Source organism: Hyperolius riggenbachi, chromosome 5, assembly GCF_040937935.1.
Source record: "Hyperolius riggenbachi isolate aHypRig1 chromosome 5, aHypRig1.pri, whole genome shotgun sequence".
In the NCBI taxonomy this organism is placed as follows: domain Eukaryota; kingdom Metazoa; phylum Chordata; class Amphibia; order Anura; family Hyperoliidae; genus Hyperolius; species Hyperolius riggenbachi.
This window is the reverse complement of record NC_090650.1, coordinates 447,333,691-447,355,757: the sequence shown is the minus strand read 5'-3', so window position 1 is coordinate 447,355,757 and position 22,067 is coordinate 447,333,691. Positions and strand designations below refer to the sequence as shown.

The window sequence follows — 22,067 nt, the reverse complement described above, 5'->3', positions numbered from 1 at the left end:
GTTCAGTACCGCTACAATGAGAATCCTGTGGAGGCGGGCAAGTCTGCCATTGTGACCCCGGGTAATGGCCGGGGAATGAGAGGTTTGAATCCGGTGTGGAGCCTGAGCAACGGCTACCACTACACATCCAAGGAGGGCAGCGGGCAGGCATGCACGCCCGCCCGCCCCGAGGTAGTGACCAAAAATAACAATACTGGACTCGGGAGGATCTGCTGTATTTGAAATGAATGTACTTTAAATCCTTTAACGAGAACCAGTTATGGCGGGCAAAGATGACACCACATTCCTTTCACGAGAATCATATGGAGGCGGGCAAGTCTGCCATTTGTGACCCCGGGTAATGGCCGGGGAATGAGGGATGGAATCCGGTGTGGAGCCTGAAAAACGGCTACCACTACACATCCAAGGAGGGCAGCAGGCAGGCATGCACGCCCGCCCCGAGGTAGTGACCAAAAACAACAATACAGGACTCAGGAGGACTTTTGAGGCCCTAATTGTAATGAATTAACTTTAAATCCTTTAACGGGAATCAGTTATGGAGGGCAAGTCTGCCGTCCATTCAAGTGCAAGGTATGCACTGACTGCCAGGTATAATACAATGTGCAGTCACAGATGCAGTGAAAGGTATGCAGTGACTGCAAACAGCTGTTTGTGTAGTGACGGCCGTGCTGGACTGGTGTGCACCATGACGAGAGTGCAGGTGACGGTGGCTTTACAGCCCATATGGTCGCCCGGCTGATGTAGCTGAATGACAGAACAGTGACTGTCCAGCTGATCAAATTTGGTCTGACCACAATGAAACAACGACCTTATTATCTTTGGTGTGCCACCCCCACCCGAGACACTCATATAGCCGGCGGTCATTGCTTCATTGTGATACGCAAGCCCCTTCACCGCGGCAAGGTAATGATCACGAAGGGGGATGGGCACATGTACATGCCTTTTGTTTTTTTTGTTGCAGCCGCCCGCAGTGCAGCCAGAAAAATTAGGCAGGCATGTACACGCAGCAGAAAAATTAGTATAGCGGCCGCTGCTAGCAGCGGCCTTACAAATTCTGGAATCCGCCTAGAGTCCTGTACCCTGTTGGTGGTGGTGGCGGAGAAGGCAGTCAAGCGACCTGCAGGCAGAGATGCTGTGTGTGGGGACTGACTTAGTCTTTGGTCGGGCAGTAGCCCTCCGGGATCCATGCTTCATTCATTTTGATAAAGGTGAGATACTGAACACTATTGTGACTCAAGCGACTTCTCTTCTCAGTGACAATGCCTCCAGCTGCACTGAAGGTCCTTTCTGACAGGACGCTTGCGGCAGGGCAAGAGAGAAGTTGGATGGCAAATTGGGACAGCTCTGGCCACAGGTCAAGCCTGCGCACCCAGTAGACCAAGGGTTCATCGTCGCTGCTCGCAGTGTCTACATCCACACTTAAGGCCTGCCGGTCCAGGCGTTGGTGGAGGGTGGATCCGGAAGGGCTACGGCGAGGCGTTGGACTAAAGAATGTCCGCATGTCCGACATCACCCCGAGATCGCTGGAGCGTCCTGTCCTTGCCTGCGTGGACTTGGGAGGAGGAGGATTACTGTCAGTGGTACCTTTATTGCGTGGTCCTGTCACATCACCCTTAAAAGCATTGTACAGCATCATTGCCAGCTTGTTCTGCAAGTGCTGCATCCTTTCCGCCTTCTGTTGAGTTGGTAACAGGTCCACCACTTTGTGCCTGTACCGAGGGTCTAGTAGCGTGGCCACCTAGTACAGGTCATTCCCCTTGAGTTTTTTGATACGGGGTCCCTCAACAGGCTGGACAACATGAAAGAGGCCATCTGCACAAAGTTGGATCCAGACATACTCTCCATCTCCTCTAGCTCTTCTTCAGTGATGTCACGCAACTCCTCTTCCTCCCCCCAGCTACGAACAATACCACGGGAACGTGGAGCAGCAGAAGCCCCCTGTGACGGCTGCTGCGGTTGTTCTTCTGGCGCCGCCTCTTCCTCCTCCACAGATACACCTTCCTCATCATCCTCATCAGAGTCTGACTCCACTCCTTTCCCACACGACTCCTCCTCTTCCTCCTCTTCCCCCCTCTGTGCTGCCGCAGGTGTCAAGGATACATCTGGTTCAGATGAAAATCTCTCCCACGACTCCTCCTGCCGTAACTGTTCCTGTCCACGCTCCTCCACAGCTTCATGCACCACTCGACGCACGGCACGCTCCAGGAAGTAAGCGTAGGGGATCAAGTCGCTGATGGTGCCTTCAGCGCGACTCACCAGGTTGGTCACCTCCTCAAACGGCTTCATGGTCCTGCATGCATTTCGCATCAGTGTCCAGTTGTTGGGCCACAACATCCCCATCTTCCCAGATTGTGTCCTCTACTGTAATTATACAGGTACTGGGTGACGGCTTTCTCCTGGTCTAGCAGGCGAGAGAACATGAGCAGGGTGGAATTCCAGCGAGTCAGGCTATCACAAATGAGGCGTCTCACCGACAAGTTGTTTCTCCACTGAATGTCCGCAAACCGTGCCATGGCCGTGTAAGACCGCCTGAAATGCCCACACAACTTCCTGGCCTGCTTCAGGACGTCCTCTAAGCCTGGGTACTTTGACACAAATCTTTGAACAACCAGATTCAGCACATGTGCCATGCAGGGTACATGTGTCAGCTTTCCCAAATTCAACGCGTAAATGAGATTGCTGCCGTTGTCACACACCACGTTGCCGATCTCCAGCTGGTGCGGGGTCAGCCATTGCTCCACCTCTTTGTTAAGAGCAGCCAGGAGAGCTGTTCCAGTGTGACTCTCCGCTTTGAGGCAAGACATGTCTAAAATTGGGTGACACCGTCGTACCTGGCATGCAGCGTAGGCTCTGGGGAGATGGGGCTGTGTAGCTGGAGAGGAGGAGATGGCAGCACCGCTAGAGTTGAACTGCCACTCAGCCAAGGAGGAGGATGACCGCGAAGAGGATGTAGCAGAAGGAGAGGAGGTGGCAGGAGGCATGCCTGCAAGCCGTGGAGGTGTCACAAGTTGGTCCGCTGCGCAGCCACCTACTCCCTGCTTGCTGCCATCGGTTACCAGGTTGACCCAATGGGCTGTGTACGTAATGTAGCGGCCCTGCCCGTGCTTGGCAGACCAGGCATCCGTGGTCAGGTGGACCCTTGACCCAACGCTCTTCGCAATAGATGACACCACTTGCCTCTCAACTGCACGGTACAGTTTGGGTATGGCCTTTCGTGAAAAATAAGTGCGGCCTGGCATCTTCCACTGCGGTGTCCCAATGGCCACAAATTTACGGAAAGCCTCTGACTCCACCAGCTTGTATGGTAATAGCTGGCGAGCTAATAGTTCCGCCACGCCAGCTGTCAGACGCCGGGCAAGAGGGTGACTGGCAAAAATGGGCTTCTTCCGCTCAAAGACTTTCTTCACGGACACCTGGCTACTGCTGTGGGCAGAGGAGCAGGAACCGCTCAAGGGCACAGGCGGTGTGGAGGGTGGTGGCTGTGAAGGTGCAAGGGAGAAAGCGGAGGAAGACAATGCACCTGAAGGAGGAAGAGAAGGAGGGTGGCTTCTCTTTTGGGTGCTGCTTTTCCTCAGGTGTTCTTCCCATTGCTGTTTGTGCCTTTTCTCCAGGTGACTTCGTAAGGCACTTTTCCCTACGTGAGTGTTGGCCTTTCCACGGCTCAGTTTTTGGAGGCAGAGAGAACAGATGGCTTTGCTCCGATCTGAGGTACACACGTTAAAAAATTTCCAAACCGATGAGCCCCCCTGGGGTGATGGCGCTACGGTGGCATCAGCAGCTGACCTTGAAGGGCATGTTGGCTGCCTGTCCATAGCTGGCGATAAATGGCGCCGGACACTGCCCCCAGCTGTTTCTGAGGACGAGCTCCCTCTGCTTCTTTCATGGACTCTTCTCCTTCTACTCCTCTCTGGCTCCCCCTCTGAACTGTCCCCCTGGTCATCTCCTCTATTGGGAACATACGTGGCATCCGTATAATTGTCGTCATAATCCTCCTGCCCAGCTTCGCTTTCCTCAGACACCTCCACAACTGCACCAACTTCAGGTGGTTCATCATCCCCCTCCTCACACGTTACGTCCATACTATCGCCACCTAAAGACGTATGAGGTGGTGTACCTGCGCCTTAGTAGTGGCTGTGAATCAGTGATTTCACCACCACCAAATATCTCCTGCGAAGTGTCAAATGCAGCGGAAGTGGTGCTTGTTGTAGCGCTGGTGGCTGCGGGAGATGAGGTGTTCTGTGTTAAATAGTCAAGCACGTCCTCACAATTTTGGGAAGTGATGGCACGTGCCTTCTTCTGAGCACTGTATTTTGGGCCAGGGCCGCACGAAATCACATCAACACGACCTCGCACAGACGTGCCGGTGCCAGGTGGCCTTCCTCTGGGTCTGCCTCTTCCTCTACCTGGTTTGTCCATTTTGTCCATCTCGGGGGGATGCTAGGTATATGCAGAGAGGTGAGTTCACTCAACAAAGGTAATTATATGCAGAGAGGTGAGTTCACTCAACACAAAGGTAGTTATATGCAGTGAGGTGAGTTCACTGAACACAAAGGTAGTTAGATGCAGTGAGGTGAGTTCACTCAACACAACAAGTACTAGTAGGTATATGCAGTACTGTGTAGTACAATGTGCAGCTCCCTGTCACACACACAGGTAGTCACTGAATGTGCTGCTGCTGGCTGGGCTGCTGGCAGTGGCACACACACAGTATGAATTAGCAATGCTGTCTAAGCAACACAAGTGTCAGTTTGACACGCAGAAAAAAAAAATACACAACAGGATTAGCTCTGAAAAGAGCTGTTGAATGAGGGGTGCTATTTAAGCAATTAGATTCAGCCAGGAGCAAGTTCACAAGCCAAGAGCCTGACTAATCTGTCCCTAGGAAAACAAGTCTGCAGCAGCTCGCCCTAGTCTGTCTATGTGCAGGCACACGAGTGAGTCTAATGACCGCCGAAGCCTGCCTTATATAAGGGGGAGGGGGCTCCAGGACTGAGTGTAGCCGGATTGGCTACAATGTGCCTGCTGACTGTGATGTAGAGGGTCAAAGTTGACCCTCATAGAGCATTATGAGGTGAATCGAACTTCCGGGAAAGTTCGCCGGAGAACGCGAACCACCCGAAGTTCGCCTGGAACCGTTCGCCGGCGAACCGTTCGGCCCATCTCTAAATATATATAGTGCTGGTATAGTGCTTTCTGTAGTCCTGTGGTCACTCGATAATCATGTGTTACCGGTGTGCTTCGGTGGCTGTGTGTGTGTACAGTATATAGTGTGTGTGTGTGTGTGTGTGTGTGTGTGTGTGTAGTGTTGGTATAGGACTTTCTGTAGTTCTGTTGTCACTGGATAATCGTGTCCCCGGTGTGCTTTGTTGGCTGTGTGTGTGTGTGTGCAGTGTATATATTGTTTTTGTGCGCAGTGTGTATAGTGTTGGTATAGCACTTCCTGTGGTCACTGTATGACCGTGTGTCCCCGGTGTGCTCTGTTGGCAGTGTGTGTGCAGTGTATATAGTGTGTGTGTGTGTGTGTAGTGAATATAGTGTGTGTGTGTGTGCAGTGTGTATATAGTGAGTGTGTGTGTAGTGTATAGTGTGTATACAGTGTTGGTGTAGCACTTCCTGTGGTCACTGTATAACCGCGTGTCCCCGGTGTGCTCTGTTGGCAGTGTATATAGTGTGTGTGTGTAGTGTATATAGTGTGTGCAGTGTGTATACAGTGTTGGTATAGCACTTCCTGTGGTCCCTGTATAACCCCCGGTGTCCCCGGTGTGCTCTGTTGGCAGCTGGCGCTGAGGGCGGGCAATGAGAAGAAAGAGGGGGAGTGTGTATATTGTGTGTAGTGTATAGTGTGTGTGTATAGCATTTCCTGTGGTCCCTGTATAACCCCCGGTGTGCTCTGTTGGCAGCTGGCGCTGAGGGCGGGCAATGAGAAGAAAGAGGGGGAGTGTGTATAGTGTGTGTAGTGTATAGTGTGTGTGTATAGTGTGTGTATAGCATTTCCTGTGGTCCCTGTATAACCCCCGGTGTGCTCTGTTGGCAGCTGGCGCTGAGGGCGGGCAATGAGAAGAAAGAGGGGGAGTGTGTATAGTGTGTGTAGTGTGTATAGTGTGTGTAGTGTATAGTGTGTGTATAGCACTTCCTGTGGTCCCTGTATAACCCCCGGTGTGCTCTGTTGGCAGTGTGTGTGTGTGTGTGTGTGTGTGTGTGTGTGTGTAGTGTATAGTGTGTGTATATAGTGTGTGTATAGTGTGTGTATAGCACTTCCTGTGGTCCCTGTATAACCCCCGGTGTGCTCTGTTGGCAGCTGGCGCTGAGGGCGGGCAATGAGAAGAAAGAGGGGGAGTGTGTATAGTGTGTGTAGTGTATAGTGTGTGTAGTGTATAGTGTGTGTGTATAGTGTGTGTATAGCATTTCCTGTGGTCCCTGTATAACCCCCGGTGTGCTCTGTTGGCAGCTGGCGCTGAGGGCGGGCAATGAGAAGAAAGAGGGGGAGTGTGTATAGTGTGTGTAGTGTATAGTGTGTGTATAGCATTTCCTGTGGTCCCTGTATAACCCCCGGTGTGCTCTGTTGGCAGCTGGCGCTGAGGGCGGGCAATGAGAAGAAAGAGGGGGAGTGTGTATAGTGTGTGTGCAGTGTAAATAGTGTGTGTAGTGTATAGTGTGTGTGTGTATAGTGTGTGTGTATAGCACTTCCTGTGGTCCCTGTATAACCCCCGGTGTGCTCTGTTGGCAGTGTGTGTGTGTGTAGTGTATATAGTGTGTGTATATAGTGTGTGTATAGCATTTCCTGTGGTCCCTGTATAACCCCCGGTGTGCTCTGTTGGCAGCTGGCGCTGAGGGCGGGCAATGAGAAGAAAGAGGGGGAGTGTGTATAGTGTGTGTAGTGTATAGTGTGTGTGTATAGTGTGTGTATAGCATTTCCTGTGGTCCCTGTATAACCCCCGGTGTGCTCTGTTGGCAGCTGGCGCTGAGGGCGGGCAATGAGAAGAAAGAGGGGGAGTGTGTATAGTGTGTGTAGTGTATAGTGTGTGTGTATAGTGTGTGTATAGCATTTCCTGTGGTCCCTGTATAACCCCCGGTGTGCTCTGTTGGCAGCTGGCGCTGAGGGCGGGCAATGAGAAGAAAGAGGGGGAGTGTGTATAGTGTGTGTAGTGTATAGTGTGTGTGTATAGTGTGTGTATAGCATTTCCTGTGGTCCCTGTATAACCCCCGGTGTGCTCTGTTGGCAGCTGGCGCTGAGGGCGGGCAATGAGAAGAAAGAGGGGGAGTGTGTATAGTGTGTGTAGTGTATAGTGTGTGTATAGCATTTCCTGTGGTCCCTGTATAACCCCCGGTGTGCTCTGTTGGCAGCTGGCGCTGAGGGCGGGCAATGAGAAGAAAGAGGGGGAGTGTGTATAGTGTGTGTGCAGTGTAAATAGTGTGTGTAGTGTATAGTGTGTGTGTGTATAGTGTGTGTGTATAGCACTTCCTGTGGTCCCTGTATAACCCCCGGTGTGCTCTGTTGGCAGTGTGTGTGTGTGTAGTGTATATAGTGTGTGTATATAGTGTGTGTATAGCACTTCCTGTGGTCCCTGTATAACCCCCGGTGTGCTCTGTTGGCAGCTGGCGCTGAGGGCGGGCAATGAGAAGAAAGAGGGGGAGTGTGTATAGTGTGTGTAGTGTATAGTGTGTGTGTATAGTGTGTGTATAGCATTTCCTGTGGTCCCTGTATAACCCCCGGTGTGCTCTGTTGGCAGCTGGCGCTGAGGGCGGGCAATGAGAAGAAAGAGGGGGAGTGTGTATAGTGTGTGTAGTGTATAGTGTGTGTGTATAGTGTGTGTATAGCATTTCCTGTGGTCCCTGTATAACCCCCGGTGTGCTCTGTTGGCAGCTGGCGCTGAGGGCGGGCAATGAGAAGAAAGAGGGGGAGTGTGTATAGTGTGTGTAGTGTATAGTGTGTGTGTGTATAGTGTGTGTATAGCATTTCCTGTGGTCCCTGTATAACCCCCGGTGTGCTCTGTTGGCAGCTGGCGCTGAGGGCGGGCAATGAGAAGAAAGAGGGGGAGTGTGTATAGTGTGTGTGCAGTGTAAATAGTGTGTGTAGTGTATAGTGTGTGTGTGTATAGTGTGTGTGTATAGCACTTCCTGTGGTCCCTGTATAACCCCCGGTGTGCTCTGTTGGCAGTGTGTGTGTGTGTAGTGTATATAGTGTGTGTATATAGTGTGTGTATAGTGTGTGTATAGCATTTCCTGTGGTCCCTGTATAACCCCCGGTGTGCTCTGTTGGCAGCTGGCGCTGAGGGCGGGCAATGAGAAGAAAGAGGGGGAGTGTGTATAGTGTGTGTAGTGTATATAGTGTGTGTGTATAGTGTGTGTGTATAGCACTTCCTGTGGTCCCTGTATAACCCCCGGTGTGCTCTGTTGGCAGTGTGTGTGTGTAGTGTATATAGTGTGTGTATAGTGTGTGTATAGCACTTCCTGTGGTCCCTGTATAACCCCCGGTGTGCTCTGTTGGCAGCTGGCGCTGAGGGCGGGCAATGAGAAGGAAGAGGGGGAGTGTGTATAGTGTGTGTGCAGTGTAAATAGTGTGTGTAGTGTATAGTGTGCTGTGTATACAGTGTTGGTATAGCACTTCCTGTGGTCCCTGTATAACCCCCGGTGTGCTCTGTTGGCAGCTGGCGCTGAGGGCGGGCAATGAGAAGGAAGAGGGGGAGTGTGTATAGTGTGTGTGCAGTGTAAATAGTGTGTGTAGTGTATAGTGTGCTGTGTATACAGTGTTGGTATAGCACTTCCTGTGGTCCCTGTATAACCCCCGGTGTGCTCTGTTGGCAGTGTGTGTGTGTGTGTAGTGTATATAGTGTGTGTATATAGTGTGTGTATAGTGTGTGTATAGCACTTCCTGTGGTCCCTGTATAACCCCCGGTGTGCTCTGTTGGCAGTGTGTGTGTGTGTGTAGTGTATATAGTGTGTGTATATAGTGTGTGTATAGTGTGTGTATAGCACTTCCTGTGGTCCCTGTATAACCCCCGGTGTGCTCTGTTGGCAGTGTGTGTGTGTAGTGTATATAGTGTGTGTATATAGTGTGTGTATAGCACTTCCTGTGGTCCCTGTATAACCCCCGGTGTGCTCTGTTGGCAGTGTGTGTGTGTGTTGTGTGTATAGTGTGTGTATAGTGTGTGTATAGCACTTCCTGTGGTCCCTGTATAACCCCCGGTGTGCTCTGTTGGCAGTGTGTGTGTGTGTAGTGTATATAGTGTGTGTATATAGTGTGTGTATAGTGTGTGTATAGCACTTCCTGTGGTCCCTGTATAACCCCCGGTGTGCTCTGTTGGCAGTGTGTGTGTGTGTGTAGTGTATATAGTGTGTGTATATAGTGTGTGTATAGTGTGTGTATAGCACTTCCTGTGGTCCCTGTATAACCCCCGGTGTGCTCTGTTGGCAGTGTGTGTGTGTGTGTAGTGTATATAGTGTGTGTATATAGTGTGTGTATAGTGTGTGTATAGCACTTCCTGTGGTCCCTGTATAACCCCCGGTGTGCTCTGTTGGCAGTGTGTGTGTGTGTGTAGTGTATATAGTGTGTGTATATAGTGTGTGTATAGTGTGTGTATAGCACTTCCTGTGGTCCCTGTATAGCCCCCGGTGTGCTCTGTTGGCAGTGTGTGTGTGTGTAGTGTATATAGTGTGTGTATATAGTGTGTGTATAGTGTGTGTATAGCACTTCCTTTGGTCCCTGTATAACCCCCGGTGTGCTCTGTTGGCAGTGTGTGTGTGTGTAGTGTATATAGTGTGTGTATATAGTGTGTGTATAGTGTGTGTATAGCACTTCCTGTGGTCCCTGTATAACCCCCGGTGTGCTCTGTTGGCAGTGTATATAGTGTGTGTGTGTGTATAGTGTGTGTATAGTGTGTGTATAGCACTTCCTGTGGTCCCTGTATAACCCCCGGTGTGCTCTGTTGGCAGTGTATATAGTGTGTGTGTGTATAGTGTGTGTATAGCACTTCCTGTGGTCCCTGTATAACCCCCGGTGTGCTCTGTTGGCAGTGTGTGTGTGTGTAGTGTATATAGTGTGTGTATATAGTGTGTGTATAGTGTGTGTATAGCACTTCCTGTGGTCCCTGTATAACCCCCGGTGTGCTCTGTTGGCAGTGTATATAGTGTGTGTGTGTGTATAGTGTGTGTGTGTATAGTGTGTGTATAGCACTTCCTGTGGTCCCTGTATAACCCCCGGTGTGCTCTGTTGGCAGTGTGTGTGTGTGTAGTGTATATAGTGTGTGTATAGTGTGTGTATAGCACTTCCTGTGGTCCCTGTATAACCCCCGGTGTGCTCTGTTGGCAGTGTATATAGTGTGTGTGTGTGTGTGTATAGTGTGTGTATAGCACTTCCTGTGGTCCCTGTATAACCCCCGGTGTGCTCTGTTGGCAGTGTGTGTGTGTGTAGTGTATATAGTGTGTGTATAGTGTGTGTATAGCACTTCCTGTGGTCCCTGTATAACCCCCGGTGTGCTCTGTTGGCAGTGTGTGTGTGTGTGTAGTGTATATAGTGTGTGTATATAGTGTGTCTATAGTGTGTGTATAGCACTTCCTGTGGTCCCTGTATAACCCCCGGTGTGCTCTGTTGGCAGTGTATATAGTGTGTGTGTGTGTATAGTGTGTGTGTGTATAGTGTGTGTATAGCACTTCCTGTGGTCCCTGTATAACCCCCGGTGTGCTCTGTTGGCAGTGTGTGTGTGTGTAGTGTATATAGTGTGTGTATAGTGTGTGTATAGCACTTCCTGTGGTCCCTGTATAACCCCCGGTGTGCTCTGTTGGCAGTGTATATAGTGTGTGTGTGTGTGTATAGTGTGTGTGTGTGTATAGTGTGTGTATAGCACTTCCTGTGGTCCCTGTATAACCCCCGGTGTGCTCTGTTGGCAGTGTATATAGTGTGTGTGTGTGTGTATAGTGTGTGTGTGTATAGTGTGTGTATAGCACTTCCTGTGGTCCCTGTATAACCCCCGGTGTGCTCTGTTGGCAGTGTGTGTGTGTGTAGTGTATATAGTGTGTGTATAGTGTGTGTATAGCACTTCCTGTGGTCCCTGTATAACCCCCGGTGTGCTCTGTTGGCAGTGTATATAGTGTGTGTGTGTGTATAGTGTGTGTGTGTATAGTGTGTGTATAGCACTTCCTGTGGTCCCTGTATAACCCCCGGTGTGCTCTGTTGGCAGTGTGTGTGTGTGTAGTGTATATAGTGTGTGTATAGTGTGTGTATAGCACTTCCTGTGGTCCCTGTATAACCCCCGGTGTGCTCTGTTGGCAGTGTGTGTGTGTGTAGTGTATATAGTGTGTGTATATAGTGTGTCTATAGTGTGTGTATAGCACTTCCTGTGGTCCCTGTATAACCCCCGGTGTGCTCTGTTGGCAGTGTATATAGTGTGTGTGTGTGTATAGTGTGTGTGTGTATAGTGTGTGTATAGCACTTCCTGTGGTCCCTGTATAACCCCCGGTGTGCTCTGTTGGCAGTGTGTGTGTGTGTAGTGTATATAGTGTGTGTATAGTGTGTGTATAGCACTTCCTGTGGTCCCTGTATAACCCCCGGTGTGCTCTGTTGGCAGTGTATATAGTGTGTGTGTGTGTATAGTGTGTGTGTGTATAGTGTGTGTATAGCACTTCCTGTGGTCCCTGTATAACCCCCGGTGTGCTCTGTTGGCAGTGTGTGTGTGTGTAGTGTATATAGTGTGTGTATAGTGTGTGTATAGCACTTCCTGTGGTCCCTGTATAACCCCCGGTGTGCTCTGTTGGCAGCTGGCGCTGAGGGCGGGCAATGAGAAGGAAGAGGGGGAGACTGCGGACACGGTGGGCTGCTGCTCGCTGAGGGTGGAGCACATTAAGCTCTTCCGGGAGTTGGACGGACAGGAGTACATGGTGGAGTTTGACTTCCTGGGGAAAGACTCCATCAGATACTACAACAAGGTGCCGGTGGAGAAGGAGGTGAGGACCTGTCATGTGATAATGATTGGGACAGCGGGACACTTGCATTATAATGGGGGGGGGGGGGGGGGCAGAAAGAATGGCTTTTTTCATTGTTGCCATTATTTGATATAACAAGACGTTGCACCGCAGGGCGGATTCTGGGCGTAAGTATAAGTCACGGCCGGGGCCCCCAATGGTCACACCCCTCCCCCGGGTGCCCCTCACAGCCCAGAGGCCCCTCCCACAAGGGTCATACAACAAGTGTGGACGTTGTAATCCTCACACCCATAACAAGTGTAGCCACAAAACACATCATGTGGAGGATGGAGCCCTTTCATGGAGGGAGTGATGTAGTTGGGGCCCCCTCACAGCTCTGGGCCCCCTGCAGGCACAGAAGCTGCTCCCCTCTAGTTATGCCCCTGCTTTTTGCTACGCATTGGAATGGGGCGCAGGGCTACTTCTGTACTACTTCCCCTGGCCAGGAATCTCACCAATGGGCTTCCAGATTCTACCATAAGTCACCCCTAAGGGCCTCCCCACATTCATGGCTGGAGGAGGGTGTGAGCCCCTCCTCCTCCTGAGCATCGGGGGAGGGGTTGTAAGCCCCTCCTTCTCCTGAGCGCTGGGGGAGGGGTTGTAAGCCCCTCCTTCTCCTGAACCCCAGGGGAGGGGGTGTAAGCCACTCCTTCTCCTGAACACCAGGGGAGGGGTTGTAAGCCCCTCCTTCTCCTGAACACCAGGGGAGGGGTTTTAAGCCCCTCCTTCTCCTGAACACTGCGGGAGGGGTGTGAGCCCCTCCTCCTCCTGAGCATCGGGGGAGGGGTTGTAAGCCCCTCCTTCTCCTGAGCGCTGGGGGAGGGGTTGTAAGCCCCTCCTTCTCCTGAACCCCAGGGGAGGGGGTGTAAGCCCCTCCTTTTCCTGAACACCAGGGGAGGGGTTGTAAGCCCCTCCTTCTCCTGAACACCAGGGGAGGGGTTGTAAGCCCCCTCCTTCTCCTGAACACCGGAGGAGGGGGTGTGAGCACCACCTACTCCTGAACATTGGGGTGGGGGGTGGGAGGAAGGTGGGTGCTGGAGGAGGGTGTGATTCCCTCCTTATCCCGAACATTGGGGGAGGGGGTGGATTTCAGCTGACATTGTCCAGGGAGCAGGAATCTGTGCTTGTAAAGGCCACCATCCTGAGTATGGATACAGGGTTACAGCAGGCTTTTGGGAAATGTCGGCTGCAGCAGGTCTTACGAACATCCATTGTGCTCAGACTGTACTCCGCTGTTCCTGAAGTGGCCTTACAAGTGCTGCTCACAGTCGGTGCTGTGCTTGTGCTGCTCACAGTCTGTGCTGTGCTTGTGCTGCTCACAGTCTGTGCTGTGCTTGTGCTGCTCACAGTCTGTGCTGTGCTTGTGCTGCTCACAGTCTGTGCTGTGCTCGTGCTGCTCACATTCAGTGCTGTGCTCGTGCTGCTCACAGTCGGTGCTGTGCTTGTGCTGCTCACAGTCGGTGCTGTGATTGTGCTGCTCACAGTCTGTGCTGTGCTTGTGCTGCTCACAGTCTGTGCTGTGCTTGTGCTGCTCGTGCTGCTCACAGTCAGTGCTGTGCTCGTGCTGCTCACAGTCAGTGCTGTGCTCGTGCTGCTCACAGTCAGTGCTGTGCTCGTGCTGCTCACAGTCAGTGCTGTGCTCGTGCTGCTCACAGTCAGTGCCGTGCTCGTGCTGCTCACAGTCAGTGCCGTGCTCGTGCTGCTCACAGTCAGTGCCGTGCTCGTGCTGCTCACAGGCTGTGCCGTGCTCGTGCTGCTCACAGGCTGTGCCGTGCTCGTGCTGCTCACAGGCTGTGCCGTGCTCGTGCTGCTCACAGGCTGTGCCGTGCTCGTGCTGCTCACAGGCTGTGCCGTGCTCGTGCTGCTCACAGGCTGTGCCGTGCTCGTGCTGCTCACAGGCTGTGCCGTGCTCGTGCTGCTCACAGGCTGTGCCGTGCTCGTGCTGCTCACAGGCTGTGCCGTGCTCGTGCTGCTCACAGGCTGTGCCGTGCTCGTGCTGCTCACAGGCTGTGCCGTGCTCGTGCTGCTCACAGGCTGTGCCGTGCTCGTGCTGCTCACAGGCTGTGCCGTGCTCGTGCTGCTCACAGTCAGTGCCGTGCTCGTGCTGCTCACAGTCAGTGCCGTGCTCGTGCTGCTCACAGTCAGTGCCGTGCTCGTGCTGCTCACAGTCAGTGCCTTGCTCGTGCTGCTCACAGTCAGTGCTGTGCTCGTGCTGCTCACAGTCAGTGCTGTGCTAGTGCTGCTCACAGTCAGTGCTGTGCTCGTGCTGCTCACAGTCAGTGCTGTGCTCGTGCTGCTCACAGTCAGTGCTGTGCTCGTGCTGCTCACAGTCAGTGCTGTGCTCGTGCTGCTCACAGTCAGTGCCGTGCTCGTGCTGCTCACAGTCAGTGCCGTGCTCGTGCTGCTCACAGTCAGTGCCGTGCTCGTGCTGCTCACAGTCAGTGCCTTGCTCGTGCTGCTCACAGTCAGTGCTGTGCTCGTGCTGCTCACAGTCAGTGCTGTGCTAGTGCTGCTCACAGTCAGTGCTGTGCTCGTGCTGCTCACAGTCAGTGCTGTGCTCGTGCTGCTCACAGTCAGTGCTGTGCTCGTGCTGCTCACAGTCAGTGCTGTGCTCGTGCTGCTCACAGTCAGTGCTGTGCTCGTGCTGCTCACAGTCAGTGCTGTGCTCGTGCTGCTCACAGTCAGTGCTGTGCTCGTGCTGCTCACAGTCAGTGCTGTGCTCGTGCTGCTCACAGTCAGTGCTGTGCTCGTGCTGCTCACAGTCAGTGCTGTGCTCGTGCTGCTCACAGTCAGTGCTGTGCTTGTTCTGTTCCAGGTCTTCAAGAATTTGAAGCGATTCATGGAGAATAAGAACCCAGATGACGACCTTTTTGATCGGCTAAATGTGAGTGATTTATAACTGGAACAGAATCCTGCTCAATCACATCATTAACATTAACGTCAGTACCCCCGAATGTAGCCGGTAATTGTAAGACCCCAATACATGCTATTTCACCAGATCTGCCACATAGGTAAGAGAGGAGAGTGGCTACAAGGAAACTTTTAAAAAATGATGAAAAAAGAATGTGAGCAGTAATATGGGTGTAATGTGTCACATGTTGGCTGTACAGCATCGACTGACTATGGTAGGATTAGATTGTGAGCTCCTTTGGGGACAGTGACATGACTATGTACTCTGTAATGTGCTGCAGGAGATGTCAGTGCTATATAAATACATAATAATGATATGGTAGGACATTAGACTATGACTATGGTAGGATTAGAGTGTGAGCTCCTCTGAGGACAGTCAGTGACATGACTATGTACTCTGTAAAGTGCTGCAGAAGATGTCAGGGCTATATAAATACATAATAATAATATGGTAGGACATTAGACTATGACTATGGTAGGAATAGATTGTGAGCTCCTCTGAGGACAGTCAGTGACATGGCTATGTACTCTGTAATGTGCTGCAGAAGATGTCAGTGCTATATAAATACATAATAATAATATGGTAGGACATTACACTATGACTATGGTAGGATTAGATTGTGAGCTCCTCTGAGGACAGTCAGTGACATGGCTATGTACTCTGTAATGTGCTGCAGAAGATGTCAGTGTTATATAAATACATAATAATAATATGGTAGGGCATTACACTATGACTATGGTGGGATTAGATTGTGAGCACCTCTGAGGACAGTCAGTGACATGACTATATACTCTGTACAGTGCTGCAGGAGATGTCAGTGCTATATAAATACATAATAATAATATGGTAGGACATTAGGCTATGACTGTGGGAGGATTAGATTGTGAGCTCCTCTGAGGACAGTCAGTGACATGACTATGTACTCTGTAATGTGCTGCAGGCAGCAGGAGATGTCATTGCTATATAAATACATAATAATATGGTAGGACATTAAATTATGACTATGGTAGGATTAGAGTGTGATCTCCTCTGAGGACAGTCAGTGACATGACTATGTACTCTGTAATGTGCTGAAGAAGATGTCAGTGCTATATAAATACATAATAATAATAATATTGGAGGACATTAGACTATGACTATGGTAGGATTAGATTGTGAGCACCTCTGAGGACAGTCAGTGACATGACTATGTACTCTGTAATGTGCTGCAGGAGATGTCAGTGCTATATAAATACATAATAATAATATGGTAGGACATTAGACTATGACTATGGTAGGATTAGAGTGTAAGCTCCTCTGAGGACAGTCAGTGACATGACTATGTATTCTGTAATGTGCTGCAGGAGATGTCAGTGCTATATCAATAGATAATAATAATATGGTAGGACATTACACTATGACTATGGTAGGTACTAGATTGTGAGCCCCTCTGAGGACAGTCAGTGACATGACTATGTGCTCTGTAATGTGCTGCAGGAGATGTCAGTGCTATATAAAAACATAATAATATGGTAGGACATTATACTATGGCTATGGTAGGATTAGATTGTGAGCTCCTCTGAGGACAGTCAGTGACATGACTATGTACTCTGTAATGAGCTGCAGGAGATGTCAGTGCTATATAAATACATAATAATAATATGGTAGGACATTACACTATGACTATGGTAGGATTAGATTGTGAGCACCTCTGAGGACAGTCAGTGACATGACTATATACTCTGTACAGTGCTGCAGGAGATGTCAGTGCTATATAAATACATAATAATAATATGGTAGGACATTAGGCTATGACTGTGGGAGGATTAGATTGTGAGCTCCTCTGAGGACAGTCAGTGACATGACTATGTACTCTGTAATGTGCTGCAGGCAGCAGGAGATGTCATTGCTATATAAATACATAATAATATGGTAGGACATTAAATTATGACTATGGTAGGATTAGAGTGTGATCTCCTCTGAGGACAGTCAGTGACATGACTATATACTCTGTAATGTGCAGCAGAAGATGTCAGTGCTATATAAATACATAATAATAATAATATTGGAGGACATTAGACTATGACTATGGTAGGATTAGATTGTGAGCACCTCTGAGGACAGTCAGTGACATGACTATGTACTCTGTAATGTGCTGCAGGAGATGTCAGTGCTATATAAATACATAATAATAATATGGTAGGACATTAGACTATGACTATGGTAGGATTAGAGTGTGAGCTCCTCTGAGGACAGTCAGTGACATGACTATGTATTCTGTAATGTGCTGCAGGAGATGTCAGTGCTATATCAATAGATAATAATAATATGGTAGGACATTACACTATGACTATGGTAGGTACTAGATTGTGAGCCCCTCTGAGGACAGTCAGTGACATGACTATGTGCTCTGTAATGTGCTGCAGGAGATGTCAGTGCTATATAAAAACATAATAATATGGTAGGACATTATACTATGGCTATGGTAGGATTAGATTGTGAGCTCCTCTGAGGACAGTCAGTGACATGACTATGTACTCTGTAATGTGCTGCAGGAGATGTCAGTGCTATATAAATACATAATAATAATAATATGGTAGTGTCAAAAACCTGAGCGGTTTTTGCCTTTTTCATGATTGCTAACTCAGTAAAGGACCAGCCCTTAAAGCGTTGCTATCATATAAATCCGGCATAGTGGGGTCTGAACCCTCTATAACAGTAATTATAGATTGACGGTATACCTTGAAATGAATCAGAGCACTCAGTGTATGATTTTATATAAAAAATTGTATTTGCTTATCATACAGCATATATACAAAATATGAACAGTTCCAAGTAGTGTTTCCTTATAACAGTATTTCATCTCATCAAGACTTTAGAGCCAAGCAATTATCAATCTTCTAAGTACATTCAAAAAGTAATATAACGGTTGTGTTATGTAGAATGAGATCAAAAGTAGTCTCATCTGTATCAATAGCTGTGTATCTAGTAGCTGTGTAAAACTTGTAGTAATCTTCTCAAAGAAATAGCATAAAAAATAGCTTCTAAAAAACTTCTTGCTAACATCTTAATAAAACTTGATGCTGAAAAATTAATAAAGTAAATCACCAGAATATGAAGCATATTACCCCTTCTCTGTCATCTCTTCAGCATCTAGAACCACTTGTGGGAAGGTAGCTTCTGCCTCATGTGTCTTCTCAGGAGATTGTTGGGCTTCTGCAAACTATGAGCTTTCAGCTTCTACTTTTATAGGGGTTGGAGGCAATATGGCTGCCTAATCTGGACTTTCCCTGGATCCCAGGTTCTGATTGGCTAAAGCTTTCGTGCGTCAATGCTTTATCATGTTTTGATTACCTAAGTCACAATATTATTGTTTATAAATTCTTAATTACCTTATCTTGTGGGAATTAACGTCATTTGGAGTGCTTGACATTTTGTTTAGGTCATTTCTGACGCACGTAATTAAAAATGGACGTCAACAGCCATCTTGTCTGTTGACTGACCCAGACATGGAGACTAAACAATGTCATTCATGACGCATTTCTGATAAAGTGTTCCCTGTTAATTATGTTGGAATGTCTTGGTACTTTCCCAGGTCAGATTGACACTAACACAGACCTGCAAGAGCCTTCAGCAATTTAAGGCTTATTAAAACATACAGGACTTCTAATATACTTATCTAAATATAAAGCTTATTATATAATTCTTCTTAAAACAATTAATCATAAAATAAATAATTGCACATTAAATCTTGATAATATAAAATCCTTTTCCATATATTTGTCTTTCTTATAAAATAAATATAATGTCCACCGGCAGAGGTCAGCATTTCATAACAAATAACAATCTATTAATAATGTTGATTTTATAAAAGTATGAACCCGCCAGATGGCATCATTGTCCTAAATACGGGACAATACAAAAACCTTGGAACTTATTAACATTCCAAAGGACAATCATAGTCAAAACATGGCATTATATTCTTGCTGGCTGTGATGGCCTTCAAGCCACTGAACATGTCAACATCTTCTAAAACAATCTCACAAGAAGGTTTCACAGACTCAAATCATCACTAGCTTTTAAATATATTTTAAAGTAATAGATTCTATTATATAGGGTTTAACAATAACTATTTTTTTCTTTAAAGGGTCTGTATTGATCATTAATATTTAGATTAATAATATCTGTGTGTAATAATTATGTGCATTTATAATTACTGCAGTAATGTAAGTTTAACTTGCTTTTCTGTCTTCACACAGAAGCCTCTTTAAATGTCATGGCCACGCACTAGCGTAAACAAGAATGCTCTAACTTTTTGTAACTAGAATAATCTTATAGGCCTCACAGCCTGGAATATGCTATGTCACAGAGCAATATAAAGTACTCTAACTTTTCACTTTACCATGAAATTTTGCATAGAACATTAAAACTTTTTTTTTTTGTTTTACTGATGTTTATTAAAAGATTTTCTTAGAACATTAAAACTTAACACATATACATATGACATCTTTTCCTGCATAAATAAAACCGCTAGAATTCTGACAGTAGGACATTACACTATGACTATGGTAGGATTAGATTGTGAGCTCCTCTGAGGACAGTCAGTGACAGGACTATGTACTCTGTAATGTGCTGCAGAAGATGTCAGTGCTATATACAGTGGTGTGAAAAACTATTTGCCCCCTTCCTGATTTCTTTATCTTTTGCATGTTTGTCACACTTAAATGTTTCTGCTCATCAAAAACCGTTAACCATTAGTTAAAGATAACATAATTGAACACAAAATGCAGTTTTAAATGATGTTTTTTATTATTTAGTGAGAAAAAAAACTCAAAACCTACATGGCCCTGTGTGAAAAAGAAATTGCCCCCTGAACCTAATAACTGGTTGGGCCACCCTTAGCAGCAATAACTGCAATCAAGCGTTTGTGATAACTTGCAACGAGTCTTTTTCAGCACTCTGGAGGAATTTTGGCCCACTCATCTTTGCAGAATTGTTGTAATTCAGCTTTATTTGAGGGTTTTCTAGCATGAACTGCCTTTTTAAGGTCATGCCACAACATCTCAATAGGATTCGGGTCAGGGCTTTGACTAGGCCACTCCAAAGTCTTCTTTTTGTTTTTCTTCAGCCATTCAGAGGTGGATTTGCTGGTGTCTTTTGGGTCATTGTCCTGCTGCAGCACCCAAGATCGCTTCAGCTTGAGTTGACGAACAGATGGCCGGACATTCTCCTTCAGGATTTTTTGGTAGACAGTAGAATTCATGATTCCATCTATCACAGCAAGCCTTCCAGGTCCTGAAGCAGCAAAACAACCCCAGACCATCACACTACCACCACCATATTTTACTGTTGGTATGATGTTCTTTTGCTAAAATGCTGTGTTACTTCTACGACAGATTTAACAGGACACGCACCTTCCAAAAAGTTCAACTTTTGTCTCGGCAGTCCACAAGGTATTTTCCCACAAGTCTTGGCAATCATTGAGATGTTTTTTTAGCAAAATTGAGACAAACCTTCATGTTCTTTTTGCTTAAAAGTGGTTTGCGCCTTGGATATCTTCCATGCAGGCAGTTTTTGCCCAGTCTCTTTCTTATGGTGGAGTCGTGAACACTGACCTTAATTGAGGCAAGTGAGGCCTGCAGTTCTTTAGATGTTGTCCTGGGGTCTTTTGTGGCCTCTCGGATGAGTTTTCTCTGCGCTCTTGGGGTAATTTTGGTCGGCTAGCCACTCCTGGGAAGGTTCATCACTGTTCCATGTGTTTGCCATTTGTGGATAATGGCTCTCACTGTGGTTTGCTGGAGTCCCAAAGCTTTAGAAATGGCTTTATAACCTTTACCAGACTGATAGATTTCAATTACAGTACTTTTGTTCTCATTTGTTCCTGAATTTCTTTGGATCTTGGCATGATGTCTAGCTTTTGAGGTGCTTTTGGTCTACTTCTCTGTGTCAGATAGCTCCTATTTAAGTGAAAACAAACTCGTATTAAATACAGCAAAAACTGTGGAACTAATTGTGGACTTCAGAAGGAACGCTCCGTCTCCCAGTCCAGTCTCCATTAATGGTACTGAGGTCTCCAGGGTACACAGCGCTCGGTTCCTTGGTACCACCATCACGGACAACCTGAAGTGGGATGCGAACTCCTCCGTAATTCAAAAGAAAACCCAGCAGAGGCTGTTCTTTCTCAGGCAGCTGAAGAAGTTCGGGATGTCGCAGGAGCTAATGATCAGCTTCTACTCTGCCACCATCGAGTCTATCCTGTGCTCCTCCATCATTGTCTGGTACTCCCGGGGCTAATGCAAGGGACAAACACAAACTCCAAAGGGTAATCAGTGCTGCTGAGAAGATCATCGGGTCACCCCTGCCGCCCCTGGACATCCTGCAGTCATCTAGAATGAGGTCCAGGGCAAACAGGATCATTCAGGACCCCTCCCACCCGGGCAGTCGCTTCTTCGTCCCCCTTCCTCTAGGTCGCCGTTATAGGACCATTCTCACCAAAACCACGAGGCATAAAAACACCTTCTTTCCCCAAGCGGTTGCTCTACTTAATTCATGCACTCTCCCAACCTGACACCCCCTAATCTCCCTCAGCCACCCCCCTGCGGAATACGCGCACAGAAGGAACTGTCTCCAGCTGGCCACGCAGTACCACATGTCACCGTACAGTAGGTCTGCTTTGTATAAGATAGTCCTGCCAACCTGAACTATGAACTGCTGCTGTCTGTTAAACTGACGTCTGGGTGTCTCTGTAGCTAAGAATCTGTACCATGTGTTGTTTGCCAATTGCTGTCACTGTCTGTCAAACTGCGGTGGTGTCTATGTAGCCATTATCTGTACCATGTTGATGTTGCTTCTTATGCCAATTGTGTTTGATGTTTTTTATGCCAATTGCCGTGTGTCCACAAAAAATTCCGGGTGCGGCTCCTGCCGCACTTGGCGAATAAAGTTGATTCTGATTCTGATTTCTTGATTGAAACAGGTGTGGCAGTAATCAGGCCTGGGGGTGACTACAGAAATTGAACTCAGGTGTGATAAACCGCAGTTAAGTTATTTTTTAACAAGGGGGGCAATCACTTTTTCACACAGGGCCATGTAGGTTTTGAGGTTTTTTTCCTCACTAAATAATAAAAACCATCATTTAAAACTGCATTTTGTGTTCAATTATGTTCTCTTTGACTAATGGTTAACGGTTTTTGATGAGCAGAAACATTTAAAGAGAACC

The 22,067-nt window shown here is 48.0% G+C and overlaps 1 protein-coding gene across 9 annotated transcripts in view; it reads left to right on the top strand.

Annotated features, from left to right (window-relative positions):
* LOC137519277 (DNA topoisomerase I, mitochondrial-like) overlaps positions 1 to 22,067 on the top strand; it is a 194,147-nt gene that overhangs the window by 134,201 nt on the left and 37,879 nt on the right. For 4 of the 9 annotated variants that reach the window (XM_068238188.1, XM_068238187.1, XM_068238195.1 and 1 more), the window contains 2 exons: positions 11,755 to 11,940; positions 14,774 to 14,842. The exons of 2 other annotated variants lie outside the window; for them this stretch is intronic. In XM_068238188.1, coding sequence (XP_068094289.1) covers positions 11,755 to 11,940; positions 14,774 to 14,842 — 255 coding nt within the window. Of the gene's footprint in view, positions 1 to 11,754; positions 11,941 to 14,773; positions 14,898 to 22,067 lie in introns of all 9 variants that reach the window. 3 more of the 9 variants (XM_068238191.1, XM_068238189.1, XM_068238194.1) reach the window with 2 other exon arrangements.